The 20,336-nt window shown below is 41.4% G+C and overlaps 1 protein-coding gene and 1 long non-coding RNA gene across 20 annotated transcripts in view; one reads left to right on the plus strand and one right to left on the minus strand.

Moving 5' to 3' along the window:
• The window catches only part of LOC134485601 (uncharacterized), a 69,557-nt gene extending 62,352 nt beyond the window's left edge, over window positions 1–7,205 (minus strand). For all 8 annotated transcript variants that reach the window (XR_015674209.1, XR_015674206.1, XR_015674216.1 and 5 more), the window contains exon 1: window positions 7,117–7,205. This is a non-coding gene — a long non-coding RNA (uncharacterized LOC134485601). The remainder of the gene's footprint in view (window positions 1–7,116) is intronic.
• Zfr (zinc finger RNA binding protein) overlaps window positions 6,051–20,336 on the plus strand; it is a 62,532-nt gene continuing 48,246 nt past the window's right edge. For 7 of the 12 annotated variants that reach the window (XR_015666772.1, XR_015666775.1, XR_015666773.1 and 4 more), the window contains exons 1-2: window positions 6,213–6,329; window positions 6,619–6,718. Coding sequence is in view for 6 of the 12 variants with exons in the window: in XM_087628421.1 (XP_087484547.1) it covers window positions 6,293–6,329; window positions 6,619–6,718 (137 nt within the window). In the remaining 6 variants the exon portion in view is untranslated. 12 annotated transcript variants of the gene reach the window in all.

The following is a 20,336-nucleotide window of genomic DNA, read 5'->3' on the forward strand; positions in this document are numbered from 1 at the left end:
CTATAAAATTTAAAATCTGCCTCTGCCTAGCTCACTGTGATTTTAAAGAACCAATGGAGATGATGTGTTATAATGTATGTGGCATTTCGTAAAGTTCCACTTAAAAAAAAACCTTAGATTCCTTATAGCTCTATAAAGATGGGTTAAGGGGAGCCAACCCTTATGAAAAGATCAGTAGATGCTTAAGTAGCCTTGGGCAAGGCGTGCATGAACTAGGGAAGAACTGGGGCAGGGCGATGAAGAAAAATTTAGCCACTAAAAAACAAGAAAAACCAGGGCATGATGGCACACACTTATCATTCCAACAGTCCTGAACCTGAGGGGGAGAATTGCTGTACATCGGATGCCAGCCTTGGCTGGCTACATCATGAAGCCCTGTTTCAACCAGGTATAGCAACATTCTCCTCCTAGGTATGAATCAGCAAAAATGGGAACAGAGAACAAGAACTTCCATGCATGTGCACCAAGCACATCCACAGTCACAGAACTTGAGAAAAAAAGACTCCAGCCTGAGCTAGAGAGAAAGACTCTCTCAAAACTGGAAAATGGGGCTTCAAAATTCTACGCTAAGTGAAGAGAACTAGACCAAAAAGAGACATCCTTAAAGTCTATTCCATGTGTCCAAAGTACACAAATCCATACAGATAGAAAGTACTTTTGTGGCCAGACCTGGGGTGTACACTGTGTAATCCCCACAGGAAGCTGAGGTTGGAGGATCATTGCCCGTCTTTGTTACATTGTAAGCACCAGCCTAGGCTGGGCCACATAGGGAAGAAAAATAGGGGAGGAGGGCTGGGTTCCATCCCTAAAATTTGAAAAACAAATACCCAATCAGGGGTTGGGGAAAGTGAAAACACATGGCTGCTAATGGATAAAGAATTGATTACTACAGTGAAGTTAGTTGTGGGAGTTCTATACCTTAGGGAATGTATTAAATGTCATTGAATTAAATACATTAAAGGAGTGATTCTCACACTATGTGAAATGCAGCCTTTCTTTTGAGAGGGTAATAGGAGACAGTCTCACTCCGCAGGGCAAACTGGTCTAAAACTCACATTTTAGCAAAGGTTGGCCCCAAGTCTAGCTCTTATTCACTCTAGTTCAGAGTTGTTATTTCTGTGACAAAAACACCATGTCTCAAAGCAGCATGGGGGAAAAGATTTGATCTTAGGACTCTCAGAGCACATTCTATCACTGGGGTAACTCAGGGCAGGGACTCAAGGCAGGAACCTTGGGAAACAGAAACCATGGGGGAGCACTGCTTAGCACCAAGGATCACCAGCCTAGAAATGGCACCACACCCACAGTGAGCTGGGCCTCTCCACAGCAATCATTTATCAACACAGAGCCCACGGACTGGCCTACAAGAGAATGTTCTGGAGTCATTTTTTCAACTAAGATTCTCTCTTCCCAAATATGTGTAGGTTTATGTCAAACTGACTAAAACCAACCAACACTCCTCTAGATATTCTTGATACATAGTAGCTAACGTGACCTGCTTTCTGCCTGGTGTGTCTGTATCCCACAAGGTCTTTCAGGAAACCAGGCCTCAAAGGTGCAGTTGAAGATAGGCTTTCTCAGGCTAGCTCCACCTTGTGGCTAACAGAACTGCCAATTAACATTTCCTAATTTGTCTTCGGATGCTAGTTGAGGTTCCTAATTATAACCTCAAGAACTGTGGGAATCCAGCACTGACATTCTGAATCATCAAAGCATGATTAAGTTGTGCGTCCTCTATTTTGATGATTCTTCAAGTGCTTTCTGGTGACTTGTCACTAGGCATTCGGTATTGGCGCTCTGCCCTCAGAAAGATCATAGTTTGGTGGGAGAACACCCACAGAACCATCACACAATAAAGTTGTAGCGGTGACGAGGCAACTAAGGAAAACTGCATTGCGCTGAGAGCATAATAACAATCTGATCAATTGAAGAGGTCACAGAGGGGACATCATGGAGGGATGCGGAGGGCTGACCACGTTGAGTTTAGGCCTCCACACAAGAGGACTATCTAAGGTAAAGCAATGATTTACCTTAGATAGCAACGATTCTAGGCAAGGAGATTGTAAGATGCCCTGTGGTAGTGGGGTGGGGAGGAGGCATGAAAACAGGAGGTCAAGGTTGTTGAAATGATGAGAATATGGAGTATAGACGATGAATAAGCAGGAAGGCCAGCGCACGGAAAGGCTTTAAACTTGGAAGTAGCTTTGTCCTGAGGAGGATGAGAAGCACGGACTTTGAGCAGGTAAAATGAAGTTCTATAGCATGGGTAGCTGCCTTCAATCAAGCATTTCTTTGTGTATTTGCCTATGTAGTTCCTATGTGTGCGCTTGTGAGGACCTGTATGCATATGCGCATGTGTGTGGTGTATGTCAGATGGCTTTCTTAGTCCCTCTCCGCCTCATATTTTGAGGCTTTTTTTTTTTTTAAACTGAAGCTGAAGTGAGCCTCTCTGGTTGGACTGCCTAGGCAGAGAGTCCAGGGATCTTCCTGTTGTATTCTAGTTCTGCCTTCTCCCCTTCCCCAGAGCTGGGGCTGCAGATGTAGGCCCCAGAAGCTTTTCCATGGGGTGCCTAGGATTCACACTCTGACCCGTAGGCTTATTCGTCATGGACTGGGTCTCTCTCTATCTTGCTTAGTTACCTATTTGATGCCAATGCTGTTTTGTTTGGAAGTAGGATCTCATGTAGCCCAGGTCAGTCTCAACTTCCTATGTAGCCAAGGATGGCCTTGAACATCTGACCCTCCTGTTTCTAGCTTTCCGGGGCTGAGATTACAGGGGTCATCAATTGTGCTCAGTTTATGTAGTGATAGGGCTCAAAGCCAGAACTTCACGAATGCCAGCTTAGGCAAGCACTCTACCAACTCAGTTGCATCCTCAGCTCCAGTCAATTCTGTTTCCGGTTGTTAGCCCAGGGGATTTGTATGGTGCCCTGTTGCCTGGCTGGGTATTCTGTGACTCCTTGAGCTTGAAGCCCTAAGTTCTAGGATTGTAGGTGGATATTCTGCAAGGAGTATTTACATACAAGAAGGTTGGTTTTAAAAAGAAATGCAGCCTGGGGTTGGGGATTTAGCTCAGCGGTAGAGCACTTGCCTAGAGCAAGGCCCTGAGTTCGGTACCCAGCTCCGAAAAAAAAGAAAAAAAATGCAGCCTTGCATGTTTGGGGTGTGTGTGTGTCTGTGTGTGTGTGTGTGTGTGTGTGTGTGTGTGTGTGTGTGCGCGTGCTTGTGTAAAAGCCAAGGACATATGTAGAGGTTAGAGGACAACCTTGTGGAGTCGGATCACTACTACCTTTCATGAGCTCCATCTTTCCTTGAGCCTCCATGACTGCATAGCAAGCACTGTAATCCTGCTGAGCCATCTCTCAGGGTCCTAGTTTTGGTTTGTTTTTGTTTTGAATAAACAGTCTAGATGCTGCTTTACATCAGTCCCATATAACCCTTACCATAGCACTCTGAAGAATACTTTTTATTACTTATTTAGCGTATGACTGTGTATACGTGTGACAGTAGAGTGAGGGTCAGAGGACATGTTTTACCTGCCTGGTGTCATCAAGCTTGACAGCAAGAGCTTTTACCTGTTGAGCCATCTCACTGGCCCACGTGAAGATGTTGATATTCCTATATTTTTTTAAAGATTTATTCATTTATTATATATAAGTACACTGTAGCTGTCTTCAGATACACCAGAAGAGGGCATCGGATCTCTTTACAGATGGTTGTGAGCCACCATGTGGTTGCTGGGAATTGAACTCAGGACCTCTGGAAGAGCAGTCGGTGCTCTTAACCGCTGAGCCACCTCTCCAGCCCCTGATATTCCTATTTTAAGAGATTCCAAGGGGTTGGGGATTTAGCTCAGTGGTAGAGCACTTGCCTAGCACGTGCAAGGCCCTGGGTTCGGTCCCCAGATCCGAAAAAAAAAAAAAGAAAAAAAAAGAAAAAAGAGACTCCAAAAAGTTAAGTAACATTTAACCAGAACATTCCACTGTTAGTTCCCCCAAGACCCAGATCTTTTTTATTTCAGTCTGCTCCAAAACATCTTTCCTAAACAAGCCCAAGGTGAGGGCAAACTAAAATACTTCCTGTAGGCTAGCCTGCCTCTGAGAACAGTGCCATTGCACCTGATGTGATGTTCACCACTGCCACACCCCTAAGGCCAATCACTGCAAAGAAGCCAGTTTCTACTTGGAGTTCAGTGTTCTCTCCTTGAGAAGTTATCAACACACTCTATCCTCTCCAGACAAGGAGCCAAACAGAAAATCAGCCTCAACAGAATCTCAACAATGACCTGACTCTTCTCCTCCCAGTTAATGCAAAGAGCTTACTAGTGGTGAGGCTTATGAAAGCAGCTGCAGTCTGCCTGGAGGCTTACTGTTCAGTAAAGTTCAAGGCAAGCCACTTTTTCAGTGCAGTTCTAGTAGATTTTGTCCCCCTTAGCAACACAATTGGGAAACATCAATGTTCTCAAAAACAATGACACTGATTTTTCCCAAATGCGCTACATTTTCTCTTTGAAATGAGTCAAAGGACAGATCAGGCAGGTTCTTGGAACCTGTACTGTTGTAGGAGGTGTGGGGGTTGACACCAATAAGGATTGAGGCATTGTTTCTGCTTTGAAAGAAAGGTAGAATAAAGCGCTGATTTTCATAGGTGAGTTCTGATTCACTGTGGGTATTTTAAGGTTCACATCTGACTTTAAGACAAGATAAGCAGCAGTGGCTGGTGGATGGCCATGGAGGTAAGAGGTGAGGTGGAGCTCTTCTTACGCCTTGGTGGAAGCAGGGTAAAAGCAAGATGACAGAATCAGTCTGGAGAGGACTGAGCCCATACACTCCAGTGGCTGGTGCAGCAAATGAAGTGCTGCAGACCAGCTAGTGAGACCTGCCTAAAGAATCAATAGTAAATAGGACTGTAAATGGGGGTGGGGCACAAGCAGTAGCTCAGATCAGCTCCATCCCCAGCAGTAGAGAAGAAAAGGGTGTGTGAGGTGGGGGAGGGATGACTGAAATGGACTGTGAAAATAAAGGGATAAAGGAAAGCATCTGTAATGAAGACTGAAGACAAGGTTGCAGGCAGTAGAGTACTGTTTATATTGATCCTTACCCAGAGAGATCTGGCACCTTTTGGCGCGCAGGTAGGAGTGGATAGGTGGGTATTTTCTTTTTAAGACCAAGTCTCCTTCTGTAGTGTAAGCATGCCTAGAACTCTCTCAGACATCTCCTGTCCCAGCCTCCCCAATGATGGGAGTATGTGTGCCACACACAGTAAATCTGGCACCCTCACAATGACCTTTGAACTGGTCCTTCTCTAACTGAGTTCTGGCCAGAATGATTTCCTCGATACTAATTGACTTTCCCTCCACCTGTCCTTCCTCCACTGATCTACCTGGGTGGTTTTCTCGGTTCTGTCTGGTCTCTATTCCAGGGCTCGCCCTAACCGCATGAACTCCCCCTATCTTAATTGGCCTGTCTTATTCCTAAAGCTCCAATCCCACCCACATTTTCTGTCTTTGGCTCTAGTGCCTCATAAGCCTTCCCAGAACAAAAATTCCACATGAACAGGGATTTTGTTTTGCTCCTACAACATGTCATGTTTCTAGCGTCTACAACGCCCAACACCTGGTTGGGCAGCCAACATGGCCCTGAAAGACTGAAGGAGTCTGTGAGATAGGGCGGGGGCTTGGCAAAATGTATGACCTCTGTGACGGGCAGAGAGCTCTGGGCAGATGCTTGGTGCAGCACTTCCTCTGCTTCCTCCGCCTTCGTTCCCTCTCCCCTTTTCAAAGGCTAGTGACAAGCAACAGGAATTAGGCCAGCTCAAATGCTAATGGAAATTAAACGCGAGAGGAGAGCTGAAACAGAGAACAAACGCAGACGCAAAAGTAAAGGAAACCGGTGAAAAAGTAAGGCGGCGAAAAGGCCAGCAGACGTCACTCTCTCTGGTCACGCTCCCCGACTCCCCCGCGGCCGGGCGAGGCGCTCTTCCTCCGCCTTGTAGCTGCCCCGTAGCGGGTGCGAGTCACCATCGCTTTGGATAAGGCTGGGCCCGTAGTCCCACGAGGGAACTCCACACCCGCACCCCACAAATCTGCCCCTCAGGGGCACCCTGCGCCAGCCCCGGGGTGGGGGTGGGGGTTGGCGTGGGGCGTGAGGACTACATCTCCCAGGATGCATCGCACTAGCGCGCTTGCGCTGTGCGGCCGGCGGCGGCGGTCTGTTCTCCGCTGAGGAGGAGTGGGGCAGAGGAGGGAGGCAGCGGGTGAGAGTTCAGAGTTCAGCAGCAGCAGCCCGAGCCCATGATTCCCATATGCCCTGTAGTTTCTTTCACCTATGGTGAGTCTAATGTGGCCCGTGGAGGCCTCTGCCATGCCCTCCCCCGGCCCCGGGCGGCGGGTAGGCGCGGGGGTTGGGGCCAGCTTCGGGGAGGAGGCGGCGGCCGCCACCCGGGCGTGCGAGTGAGTGAGGGAGTGCGGGGAGGGAGGCGGACGGCGGTGCGGCCGCGGCCCGGCCGGCCAGGGCGGCTTCTCACGGCCCCTTTTCTCTCCCTTGCCATCCCTCGGCGCCCCGACCCCTTCACGGCTGCCCTCCCGCCATGGGACCTGACTCTCCGTGCCCGCCGCAGTGCCCAGCCGGCTGGGGGAAGATGCCAAAATGGCGACCGGCAACTACTTTGGATTCACCCACAGCGGGGCGGCGGCGGCGGCGGCTGCGGCCCAGTATAGGTAACGGCTCCCCGCCTTCTCCCTTTTCTCTCCCTCCGCGCCTCGCGGTCGGTCTCCCGCCGACGCTCCGGCCCGCGGCCGCATCCGCCCCCGCCCCCGCCGCACCGCCCCGAGCCCGGGCCCCGCGGCAGGCGCGGTCGGGCCCCGCACCCTCCCCCACACCCGCCCTTCCCTGCCCTGTCGTACTCCGCCGGGTACGGCCGGCATCAGGGAGAGGTCCCCAGAGGGGCAGAGATGGGGGAAGGAATGACTACGGAGGGTTGGGGACGTGGAGGGCCGCTGGGGCCTTCCACGGCCACTGAGGTAAAATGGCCTCCCGCGGACTTGGAGCGGAGCCGAGCGGCCCGCAGCCGGCCCCTCGTCTTCCCGGTCCCCGCCTCCACCCTGTCAGCCCCCACCTCTTATCTTCCTTTGGCTCCGGGAATGGAGAGAGTGAGCGAAGGGGACCTCGCACCGGGTGCGGAGTCTCAGGCTCAACGGCCTCTACGCGACGCCCCCGGAGGCCAGATAATAACATGTCTTTGTCGGTACCTTGGCCCTGGGTGCCCCGACAGCCCCCCAGCCCCTAAAATTAACTGCCAGTTTGCCAGCGTCACTGCATCCATCCCATTCCCTTTGGTTTTCTTGCTCGGAGAGATGTTAATATGCCAACCACCTGTGAATTGTTTAGCTGTTAGACTGGAAAAGATGTGCGAAGTTCCTAGTGCAGATGATGCGTTGCCATAGTCTTTGTAACCATTGAGGATGGTTTCGGGTGGACCGGTGATTCTCCTTTGGGGTCTTTTTCCCCTGGGGAAAAGAAAAGAAGGCGAGTGGCTGTATACTGAGTCGTTGTAAGTCACGGGATGAATCCTCTGCCTGCAGATAGCTGTCAGTACTAAATAGCTGTGATTCCTTATACGTCCCATCTATCGCAGGCAGAACCGAAAGACACAACGGAATATCATTGTACTGTTTATGAATCAGTAAGACAGTCTCTTGGTTCATGCAGTAAGCTTACAGCTTTATGTATGCGTCATATCGCATACCTTAGCACATTAGGTTCATCATGGTTAAATTCAGACAGTTTTTTTTTTTTTTAAATCTCATTTACCTTTAGGCGAGCCATGTATTTAAAGGGGGCTCATTGGAAAACAAAATTTTAGGAACACTAGCTTCGTGGTTTTTATGACATTTGGGACATAATTTTTGAGTTTCCTCTATAAAATGGGATACTGGCCAATATTTGGGGGCTGAAAATTCTAAAGGAAAAAGAAATTGCCTGATTTTGTGGACTCCTAAGATAGAATTTACTACAAGAGGTACTGTTTTATATATTACTGAAAAAGAAAAAATAATCTGTCAATTAAAATAGATGAAATGCCCCCATTGTTTTTTTAAAGAGGTGTTAAAATTATAAATGCATTATATTGCTGGCATAGATAATTTACTGATTGTTAAAAGCCTCGATCTTAATGTGGCAGTCTGTTGAGGCCAGTGCTGAGAAAAATGACTGGAATTATATTATCAGAGCAAAATCATGGTACATTTCAGACATTAGCATGTCATTTGTTTTACCGACTTAGATATTATAAACAAGCAAAGTTTTGTGAAGGGAGAAAACATAGTCAACTTAAATAATTTCTTTTTTTTTTTTTTTCCTGAGAAACAAGATAGCTAATGGCCTCTGTGGCCATAAATCTGCTAATGAATAACATGTATTCTAGAAAATGCTGTTTAACCATTAAATTTTTCTATTCATTTTGTACAATATTTTTTCTTAGTATTCACTGAATAACACGTTTGCATTTTAACTGTTTAGGTACTGAAAATTAGGAGTAGGAGTGTTGAGCAGTTTTTAAAGTTTTTTTTCCAAAATGCAGACGTATAGATTTTAAAATTATTTTAGTCCAATCAGTATTATGAGAATGTTTTCAATGCTAGCTTAAGCAAACTTGATAAATCCAGGCCATGGGGCTGAAGAGATGGCTCAGCGGTTAAGAGCACTGACCTCTTCTTCCTCAAGGTCCTGCGTTCAATTCCCAGCAACCACATAGTGGCTCACAACCATTTGTTTGTTAGGGGATCCAATGCCCTCTTCTGGTGTGTCTGAAGACAGCTACAATGTAGTCATATAAATAAAATAAATCTTTTAAAAAAAAAATAGCCTTGGTGTTAACTTCATGTATTACCAGAACTAATTATTAAGACACTGTCTTTTTACATAGGCATATATGAAAAGCTCTGGTATTTAAACACAGGAATTCATGTGCAATAATGCTAATGTTTGAGGAAGATGAATAAACATTAATACTAATGGTGTTGTTGATTCTGGTTAGAAACAGTTATAATGGAACTTTAAGAGGTGGAGAACCTTGGTTTGTATGCCTATATGTACTGTTCCTTAATTTGAAAGATCTCAAACATGAGGACGTGTTTTAAGTCTTTTACATTTAGATAAGATGCTTCATGGTCATTGACTCTCAATAACACAGAGTGAATGTCCAAAATCTCAATTCTGGTTCTTAGCTTTCCTAGTCATATCAATATACAATATATTTGACTAAATTTACCTTAGATTCACCTTTACTCCATTCTGGAGATGGAGTGCTAATTCTTCATGTTTGTTGGCAGTTGCTCTACCACTATCCCTAGCTTTGGTATTTGTAATGATACACTAAAGAATTAGTATGATATGTTGTAAACAAGTTCCAAATAGATTATCTTCATTTGTGATAACTCATGCTAAACATTTCTGTGTTGAGCATTTATTCAGTCTTTGTGCTTCAAAGTCCCACTTTCTGTTTTACTGTTTTGTATATGTTTTTAGGGACAAAGTTAACTTAGAATGCCATTTGTTCTTTGAAGGTTTGCTTCCAATTGAAAAAAAAATTGTGAATGTTCTTTGTATGTGTTTATATATTTCTGATAAGATGCTTAGTTTATGGGTGGGGGGCACAAGACAAAGCAGGTTCTCCCCTGGAAAATGGTAACCAAGATGGGTTCATGGCAGAAAGTGAGTTTAGTTGGAGAGCTCATATGTTGAGAAGGAAAGTATACTGTCCTTTTTAGAGAGAGAGAGAGAGAACACGAACGAACTTAGGGAGGACACACTCAAAAAAATAAAAAACAAAGATGTAAACTTTAGCTAACAAAGATGTTAGCTTCACATTTAACTTGAACTGTAGGCCTTTTTGTTTCCACCTTGTAGGTGTTGGGCTTTTAGGCATTGCTGTCACACTAAGCAATTTCCTTTTGTTTTTATTCATGGGGGGGTGGGGTTCACTTGTCTCAGGCTAACCTTGAGCTTACTCTGTAGCCGAAGATAACCTGAAACTACTGATATCCCAGCCTCAACCCACAGTGTGCTTCTATTTGAGCCACACTCAGTTTAGCATAATTCTTTTATTTATTATTGTATACTGTTTCCTGTGGGGGTGTGTCCAGCAGGCCTGTGGAGATGAGACTGCAGCTTTCAGGGATCAATTCTCTCCCTCCACCACAGTCATGTGGCTTGTAGGGCAAGTGCTCTTATCTACTGATCTAAGGTAATTTTTGTTGGAGGGCAGACAATCTGATGTTTTTATAATAGACTTTCTCTCACCCTCTTACTAAAAAGTGAGTTTTTCATAGTACTCAAGGGATTTTTTTTTTAGAGACAAGATCTTACCATGTTGCCCTGTCTGGCCTGGAAATCACCTGCTTCTGCTTCCTGAGTGCTGGGATCAAAGGCATGTTCCGTCACTCCCAGCAGTACTTGAGCTTTCAAAGGAATTTTTTGGGGATACACAAATCTGTAATAAAAGGGTCATTTATATTCTCCAGTGAGCAGAAATAAAACCTTTTAGTGTTTTAAACAGCCATTTTCTCTTCACTTATTCTTGAGAAAAATCTCCAACATTTCTTATAATTTTCAAATTTAGTCAAATACTTATCTGTTCTCTGGATAACTTAAATCTTAAGCTGATACTTAAACTAGTTTTATTTTCCTAGCTGTAACTTTTGGTATCATTAATGTCTGAATGTTACTCTACCCTCAATAAAGTTGCTATTTAAGTAATCATTTGGAAACATTTTTACCATTCTTACCAATATTTATTTGAATCCAGAGAATGAAGATTGTATAAATGTGCAAAATAATTACTCCCCTTATTTGTATCTCTTAGAGACCTCCAGCCTCAGCCTCTTAAATGTTAACATTCTAGTCATGAGTCCTCATACATATGTGGTGAGCATTTAAGAATCTCTAGTCAAAAGAAAGCAGCTCATCTAATGAGTTTGACATGTCTTTGGGAAATATATTTCTAAGGGCCTTAGATCACTAAAATATTTTGAGCAGGCAAACGATCACTTTGCATAAGCTGATTAATCAGTGACTTTAGGTTTTTGCTTTTTCCTTTATATTTTGTACTTGAATGTGTAGAGTTAATAACACTATCTTCAAAGTAAAGAAAGAGGGCTGGAGAGATGGCTCAGAGGTTAAGAGCACTGACTGCTCTTCTAGAGGTCATGAGTTCAAATCCCAGCAACCACATGGTGGCTCACAACCATCTGTAATGGGATCCGATGCCCTCTTCTGGTGTGTCTGAAGACAGTGACAGTGTACTCATCATATATAAAATGAATAAATAAAATGTTTCTTAAAAAAAAGTAAAGAAAGAAAACCCAGGTGAGTGGGTTTTGAAACCAGTCATGAACATAGAACTTTACTGACTGTTAATTTTTTTTTTATTATCTTGTATTAGTTTTCCCATTGCTGAATCAGAGACTTTAGGATGCATAAATTAAATGTATGAGTTTGAAATAATAAAGTTGCTACCTTACACCCCCCCTACCTCAAGAAAAAGGATAGTTGCTATTAGACTTCTGGAATTTCCTATATAATTTACTAATAGCCTAGGGAGTGGGTTGAAGGGACTTGGGCATAGCTTGGTAAGTATTTGTATACCATGTTTGAGGCCTAGAGTGTAATCCTTAGTTGTAGTGTATAATGGGGAAGGGGTTTGTAGAGTAAGCCAGAATAATCATGTATAGAATGTTGAAGTGTATGGGTAGGTATGCTTTACATTGCCTTTGTGGTAGCATGGTGTCTTAAAATGATTTGAATTGGGAATTAGTTAAACTTAAATTTGTATCTAAGCTCCATTTGCCAAGTCACTTACTTTCTAAGATTTGATTTATCTACCTTTACTTTAGGTGAAGATTAAGTACAATACTTCCTAGCCTAGAACACAGTGTGTTCTACCGATGCTATAGATTTTTAATTTCTAGATTTAATCTATAGATTCCCAATTTATGTCTGCCATATGATTACTATAAAATAGGTGTTAGTATCAGTGGTAGGTCTCAGTGTCAATTCAGTAGGGAAGAAAGAAATTTTCTTTACAGATTGTGTGATTATTCAGTTCATCACACACAAAAATGAGAACCAGTAAGTTCAGTAAATTTTCTGTAGCTAAATCATACAAAAATGAACTGAGTTGGAGATGGTAGTGTACACACTACTATCCCAGTACTAGAGCTACCCTGAGTAAATTCAAGGCCAGCCTGATTTACAGAGGGAGATTTTGTCTCAACTAAACAAAACAAATTCACATTTCTGTTATAGCAATGTTTTATTAAGTTAAAATTAGATTACAAATAACTCCTGTTTATGTAAGCCGGTGCTCCATAACTAATTATATCCACAGCACTGCCCTTGTTTAGATACAGCTGCAAACCTATTGGATAGAAATAAAGCTAATGAAATCTGCAAGGCTCACTAAGAAAAAGAATAGTCATAAAGAGGTTATATCAATGAAAAAGTTAAGAAATAAAAACTGTTAAATTAACTCTAGAATATACTTAATATATTTCTAGACTTGGGATTTCCGAAAATGCCCAGGTAACTTGATAAGGAGGTCTCAGTGATTGTACTGAAGCACTGATTATCCTAAAACTAGTTAGGACATCTTGTAAGAATGATTAAGAAGGACTTGGAAAAATAAAATGAGAGGATGGATAGATCATTAAAAACTTTAGAGATAGAACCATGCTTATGTAGATGAGTTAGATTGTATAGTATATGGAATGCTGAAAGGTAGTTGGTTTGTCACACAGCTGGCTACATTATTACTAAGGAATGATAGAGGGTGAAATTTATAAATGAGTCCTTAGGCTTAGAAATGCAGTAACTGGCAGTGTTAGAATTACATTTTTTCATCTACTTAGTAAAGATTGAAGGGTCAACACTGCCCCTATCTATAAATTGTTCATGTCACCATTCTGTTATAGCAAAAGATTAAGGTCATCTTTCAAGGATGGCATTTTTTTCATGTTTGATAAAGTCCTGTGCTTCTAATGCGTAGAGATCAAATTAATAAAATAAACATTGTGCTTTTTGGATTTTTTTTAATATTCTCTGTGTTAAAAGGCATTTGAAAAGGGTACTTCACTTGATACTGGTACTTGATTTTTGGAGTCTGCTCTGAGAGTTTTACACTTGCAATCAAAGATAGAGACAGATGTGGTTTCATACAAATAGCTATGCTATGGTGACAGTTATTAACTTTTAAGACTTAGATTGTGAATATGCACATTCACTGGTGTGCAGGGGCAGAGAGAGAGAGAGAGAGAGAATATGAATATGAATATGAATATGAGAGAGAATGAGCAGGTGGCCAAGGAGAGCAGATGGACCCCCTGGAACTACAGAGTGGTCATGAGCTGTATGATATGGGTGCAGAAAACCAAACCTGGATCTTCTTGAAGAGCATTAGGTGCTGTTAAATTGCTGAGCTATCTTCCAACCACCATTCTTGACTTTTTATGAAAGGCTAAAATGGGAAATTGGAAGCTATGACTAAAAGTATTACTTTGTTTGGAAAGCAGTTTTATTCTGTGGTCCAGGCTGACTTGGAACTCATCATCTAGTCCAGCTACCTTCAAACTTAAGCTAATCCTGCTGTTCAGCTTGGTGTGATCCATCATACCTGGCTTTTAAAACATTTTCATGGAAGTCTACAGAACTTACTCAGCAGGTGAAACAGCACCCCTATCATCTGGCTCACAACTGCCTATAAGTCTGGTGATCCAACACAGTATTCTGGCTTCCTAAAGTATAAATAACCCAAATAGAGGTTTGGAGAGATGGCTTAGCAGTTAAAAGCATTTGCTGCTCTTGCAAAGGACCTGGGTTCAGTTCCTAGAACTCACATAGTAGTGGCTTAGAACCTCCCAAACTCTAGTTCCCAGGGATCCAGTACTCTCTTCTGTCCTCCTGAGGCAACACCCATATACATAAAATATTTTAAAATATGTCTTAAATAATAAAAATCTTTAAGAATACTTATAAATGGTGGTACACGCCTTGGCCAGGTGGATCTCAGAGTTCTAGGATAGCCAGGGCTACATAGAGAAACATTGTCTCCAAAAAAAACTTAACAAAAACAAAACACCTATTGAAACATTGTATATGTAAAAAGAAAATTGCACACATGATAGTTTGGTAATCTGTCAAAATAAGTATACTTGCATAGCCCTCACTTTAAACAGACTGTTACCATCATCTTAGGAGGCTTCTACACTTTCTAATTAATTAAATTTTTTTTTGGAGATTCAATATTATTTGCAAAATAATTCACAGTTCTTATCAGTGTTAGCCATTATTCCTTAGGTGTTTGAAAATAGGGCTTAGGAAAGGAATAAGGTTTAGATGAGTAAATCTGGCTATCATCCTCATGTTTGGTGATCAACTGCTAAAGCAGAATATGTATAAAACTAGAGAAAGTGTAGTGCCTGGTGTGGGAACATGTTTTGAGTGAATAAATAACAAAAGGATGAGTTACAGACTTCTGAGACATTTGGTAGAGCCAGAGATAAAAAACAAGAGCAAACTCTCCATCATGTAGGACCTGGGAATCGAACTCAGGCGATCAGACTCCAGTGCAAGAGCCTTTACCCACTGAGCCATCTCTCCCTTACAGAGGCTGTTTTTCTTTTCTCCATTTGTGTGAATAGTCCTCATTCCCTGAAGAAATGTCAGTGTTTGAGGAATGGCTTTTGGTGCATTCAGTTACAAAGCACTTTATATTACCTAACAGCTTTTAGTATTACTAATACTTTGTTTCTTTTTTTGAGCTGTTCAGTTATTTATAGTAGTTTAAAGGACTTCAAATACAACTTTTGGGGCTATTATATAGTCTGTATTGATGTTGCTGGGCACAATTGTTGTCTTCTATGATGAGTTATTTAAATTGGCTTTCTACCTTAGCAGTTAACTCATTCTTCATAAAGCCCCCCCCCCACACACACACACACACACTCTTTGTTTTCACAGGAGTGGAAAACTCCAGTCTCAGAGCATCTTCAGTATGCTACCTTCAAGCTTCAGTAGTTTTCAGTCTATTGTTAGTTTTTCCTGTGCCTTAGATTTCCTCATTGCTTTTGATGCTTACCATATTTTTTCTAGGTGTGTTGGTGTGAATTCTGTTGTGTTTACTTCTGCCTGTGGATTGTTAGGGCTCCTAAATCTAAACATTGTTATTGCAACAAAAAATACTCTTTAATATTTCTTGTTTTTCTTTATATGTAATATTAAGTGGTTAAAATAACATTTTTTTGTTCTGTCCTCCAGGATTATTATTTTTTTTTTTTACCATCAGTGGGTTTTGTTTATTTCTTTGCTTTTATACTTTCTGGGTAATTGTAGGTATTTTCCATTTCACTAATTTTTAGCCAACTGTGTATAGTCAGTTATGTGAACCTGGGTTTCCTTTTTCTTTTTTCTTTAAGATTTATTTACTTACCATATTTATATATGTACACAGTAGCTGTCTTCACGCACACCAGAAGAAGGTATCAGATCTCATTACAGATGGTTGTGAGCCACCATGTGGTTGCTGGGACTTGAACTTAGGGCCTCTGGAAGAGCAGCAAGTGCTCTTAACCACTGAGCCATTTCTCCAGCCCCTGAACCTGGGTTTCTAATTGCAGTTTTTTATATGCTGCATTTTTGACAGTTGCTTGATTCCTTTAAAAGTTCACTGGCCCTTTTTTGGTTTTTTTTTTTTTTGTTTTTTTTTTTTTTTTTGAGACAGTATCTTAATGATACAGCTCCCAAGACCAGCTTTGAACTCATAATGTCTCATATTAGCCTTGAATTTGTGGCAGTCCTCTTTTCAACCACTCACATACTGAGGATTACGTAGCGCAGAACCCATACCCATCTTCCTCTGTTTTGTTTTTAATTCTTTGGCTTTTTGAGACAAGGTTTATTCATGTAGTTCTGATTGCCCTGAAGCTTGATACATACACCATACTGGTCTGGAACTCACAAGGATCCTCTTCTTTTTGCTTCCTTACTTAGTGCTGGGATTAAAGGTATGTGTCACCACACCCAGCCCTCTGATTTATTTTTTTAATGTTTTTTAATTAAGCTTAATTATTGTTTGTATATGTGTGGAGATCAGAGGGCCTTAATGGGGGAGGGGGGGATCAGTTCTCCTTTTAACGTGGATCCCAGGGTTAGAACTCAAGCTGTCAGGTTTTGGTGGAAGATGGCATTGTGCCATCTTACTTGGCCCACTTCGTTATTTTTGGTTCATCTCTTATTCCTTGATCTTAGATTTGATATTCTTTAATTTATTTAAATGTTAATAATTCAGCCAACTCCTGTTCATTATAACTATCTTCTTTTTGGGAATTGTGGTTCTTATAATTTACTTTTGAGCTTTCCCGTTGGTTGGAACCACATCTGCAATGTTTCTGGGAAGATAGCTTGTAGCTCATAAAATAATGGCAATGTAAGATTATATTCAGCTAAATTACTGGTTGTTTAGATCTTGGTCATAAGTGATTTCCCAGGAGTTGTCTTGTAGTTAAAGATTTTTCTTTTCTTTACCCAGAGTTACCACTAAGAGGAAAAGTTTTCATATAGTTCTCCCTTAAAAAGGTGGTGGGGCACACCAATTCCAGGGCTTAGAGGAAGAGGCTGTCAGATCTTTGGGAGTTCCAGGGTAGTCTGATTTTACAAAGTGAGGTCCAGGCTAGTAATAAAACCTTGTCAATCACTCACGCACACCCACAAACCCCCCTCTGGAGTACAGAAAATGTTATTTGTGCAACATTCACTACATACAAACAAAAATTGGATCCTACCACTTCTGAACTGCCCATTCTTTCAGAACTAGCATGCCAAAAGTATGATAGGCTTTTGTAACCACTTGTTAGCAGCTGGCAAAAGATGCTAATGCAGCTACATTGACAGACAAATGTTCAGTTTGGAGTTTTGGGTTGGGGTTTTTTTTTTCCCACTTATTTTGGGGTGTAGGTGTAGGGGGGGTCTGTTTTAGCAAAATTCCCTGGAAGAAAGCAGGACATACTGTAGATCTTCACCACCTTACAGAATGATAGCAACTTGAAGATCTACCTACGACTTTAATTTGTATGGTTTTAGACTCCAGTGATCCAACAGACAGAGTCAGAAAAGCCTAGTATGCTTATAGCTTTTAGCTGAAATTTCCTTCCACTTCTGTCCAGTGTGTTTACTTACTTGAAAAAGATAAAATTTTATAAAGTAGTTTGTTTCCATCATTATATATCTTATGTTGGAACAATTTCTAGTTTCTATAAATTTTTATAGCTGGATACTAAATACGCATTTGCTTTTGCTATTTTGAAAAATTATAACAAATTTACATTGGTGTGAAATTGGTTTTATTCACTTACCATAGTGTCCTTAAAATTCATCCATGTTGCAACCATACAGTAGAATTTCCTTTTAAAAATTAAACATGGGGGCTTGAGAGATGGCTCAGTGGTTAAGAGCACTGGCTGCTCTTCCAGAGGTCCTGAGTTCAATTCCCAGCAACCACATGGTGGCTCACAGCCATCCGTAATGGGATCTGATGTCCTCTTCTGGTGTGCGTGAAGACAGTTACAGTGTACTCATATACATAAAATAATAAATAAATCTTTAAAAAAAATTAAACATGGGGTTGGGGACTTAGCTCAGCGGTAGAGCGCTTGCCTAGCAAGCGCAAGGCCCTGGGTTCGGTCCCCAGCTCCGAAAAATAGAAAAGAAAAAAAAAATTAAACATATGCTACTCCTTCTCTTGGTGTGAACACTTTGGGTTGTGTGTACTTCTTGGCTTTTGTTAATAGTACTAAATATATAAGTAGTCACCTTGCACACTGTTCTTGATTGGGTTTCTGGATCAAATGTTTATTTTTAATTTCTTGAACTTCCATTGCTGCCTCAAACACTTGTTTTTATAAAACTCATTCCAGTGGATGTGAGAAAATACCTTATCGTACTTTTTGATTTTGCATTTCTTTTATGATTAGTAGACTTTTTTTCCATGTTTTCATAGGCTATGTTGCTATTCACTTAATATCTATTCAAGATAAATTTATGTACTTATGTCCATTTTTTAAAAGATTTGTATATTTTGTATTTATGTGTTTTGTCCATTTTAAAGGTTGTTTAGCTATTGGGGTTCCCTTAAGATTCATGTAAATTTTAAAATTAAAATTTTTTTTGTTCCTAAAAAAGTCATTAGAATTTTGTTGAGCATCACACTGAATTTGTAGACCACTTAGAGTAATACTTAGAACCTAACATGTTCCAACTGGAATATGTGAGATGAATTGTTTCATGATCATTTATTTTACCTTCCCTAACTCCTCCCAGATCTTCCCCACCTTCCTATCCACCCAACTTCATCTTCTCACTTCTCTCTTTTCTAATGAAAAAATAACACAGAAAATAATAAAACATCCGTAACAAAACAGGGGCTCCATTTTGTGCTGGCTAACTATGCTTGGGCATTTATCTTTTTGCATGTATGTGTGCAACAGCAAATGTTGCAGGTTAGAGAACAACTTGTAGAAGTCAGTTTTCTCCTCTGTGTGGATTGAACTGGTTTGAGGCACATGACTTAATCTGGTGAACTACCTCAACAGCCCAGTTTTGTTCTTTGTGTGTCCATGAAGGAATTGGGCAGGGTGTAATTGGGTGACAAACATGTATAGTGTGTGGAATCAGACTGAGGTTGGTTGACACCTGGTGTCTTCCTCAATTAATACCCAATTTACTTTTTGAGACAGGTTTTCTCACTGAATCTGGTATTCGGCAATGGCCAAGCAAGCCCCAGGAATCTGCCTGTCTCTGCCTATCCGGTGCTATGATACAAGCTTATGCTACTGAACCTAGATTTTTATATAAATTCTAGAATTTTGAGCTCAGGTCCTCCAGCTTGCCTGGTAGTCACTTAATCAGCTAAGCCATCTCCCTGGCCTTACGTTTATTCTTAACTATTTTAATCCTTTTGATACTACAGTTTATTTTGGCTACTACCAGCTGAGGGAAAAGGATCACAAGCTCAAAGCTGATCTGGAATATATGTGAAACCTTGCCTCAAAAAGAAAACACTAAAGGGGTCTGGGAATATGGCTCTAGTCCCGGAGGTCTGATGCCCTCATTTGGTTTCTGTGGGCATCAGGCATGAATGTGGTACACAGATATAACTATAGTAAAACATTCATATGTATGAAAAATTACTTTTATCTCCTGGAGACCTACAATCTCAGTGTGTTCTACTTTATTTTGCTGTCATTTAATTTATATTCCTAAATATGTCTACTAAAGGTAATTTATCCTAATCAACTTTATGCAATTATTTTTATCTCCTGTACTCTTAGTTTTAGACATCGTATGTACTTTTCTTTTTATCCTAAATTCAGTGATAGACTGTGTAGACAGTGTACTATAATTTCTAGTTCCCCTGAAGGCAGTATCTCCTTTTTTTTTAGATTTATTTATTTTATCTATGTGAGTACACACTGTTTCTGTCTTCAGACACACCAGAAGAGGGCATCGGATCCCATTACAGATGGTTGTGAGCTACCATGTGGTTGCTGGGAATTGAACTCAGGACCTCTGGAAGAGCAGTCGGTGCTCTTAACTGCTAAGCCATCTCTCCAGCCCAATATCTCATTTTCTAGGACTCTTAAAACGTGTCAGCAGAATTTGCTTAAGGAGACAGAGGCAGGAAAGATCACAAATTGGAGGCCAACCTGGTCTGCAGAGAAACCCTGCCAAGCACACCCCCTCCCCCCAAAATCTTGAACCGTTTGTGCTCATTTGCGTCTCTTTTTTCCATGTACCATCCCTCCTTGCATTAGAGTTTTTACTGATACTGTGTTTTCTAGTTCTGAATTGTCTTCTGTAGTTAGGCAGATACTAAAACTTAACAAAAACAAAGCTCATCTTATTCCGATCGTAAGAAGTAGCTACTATAGAGCCAGATACCATGCTATAATTCTAAATCCTACTAGAGATCGTTTACAGTCCTGTACCACTTAATGGAAAACCTACCCAATCTAAAGTTAAGGTGGATTTTTTTTTCAGTTGTACTTTCTGTCCAACTATAAGATTTTCTCATGGGATCATCCCTTCATTGTCATTTCTGTGGTCATCGCATGACAAGGGTCTGAAGCTCTGGCTGGCTCCAACTTTCTGTGTAGTCAAGGATGAATTTGAACCAATTATCTTACCTCTACCTCTGTAGTACTGTGATTATAGACATGTGTCACCAGGCCTAGTGATTGTATCTTAATTCTGTTTTTTGTCTTCCTGGACATAGAGGTTATGTAATTT

The sequence above is a fragment of the Rattus norvegicus genome, chromosome 2, assembly GCF_021556685.1.
Source record: "Rattus norvegicus strain SHRSP/BbbUtx chromosome 2, alternate assembly SHRSP_T2T, whole genome shotgun sequence".
Classification (NCBI taxonomy): Eukaryota; Metazoa; Chordata; class Mammalia; order Rodentia; family Muridae; genus Rattus; species Rattus norvegicus.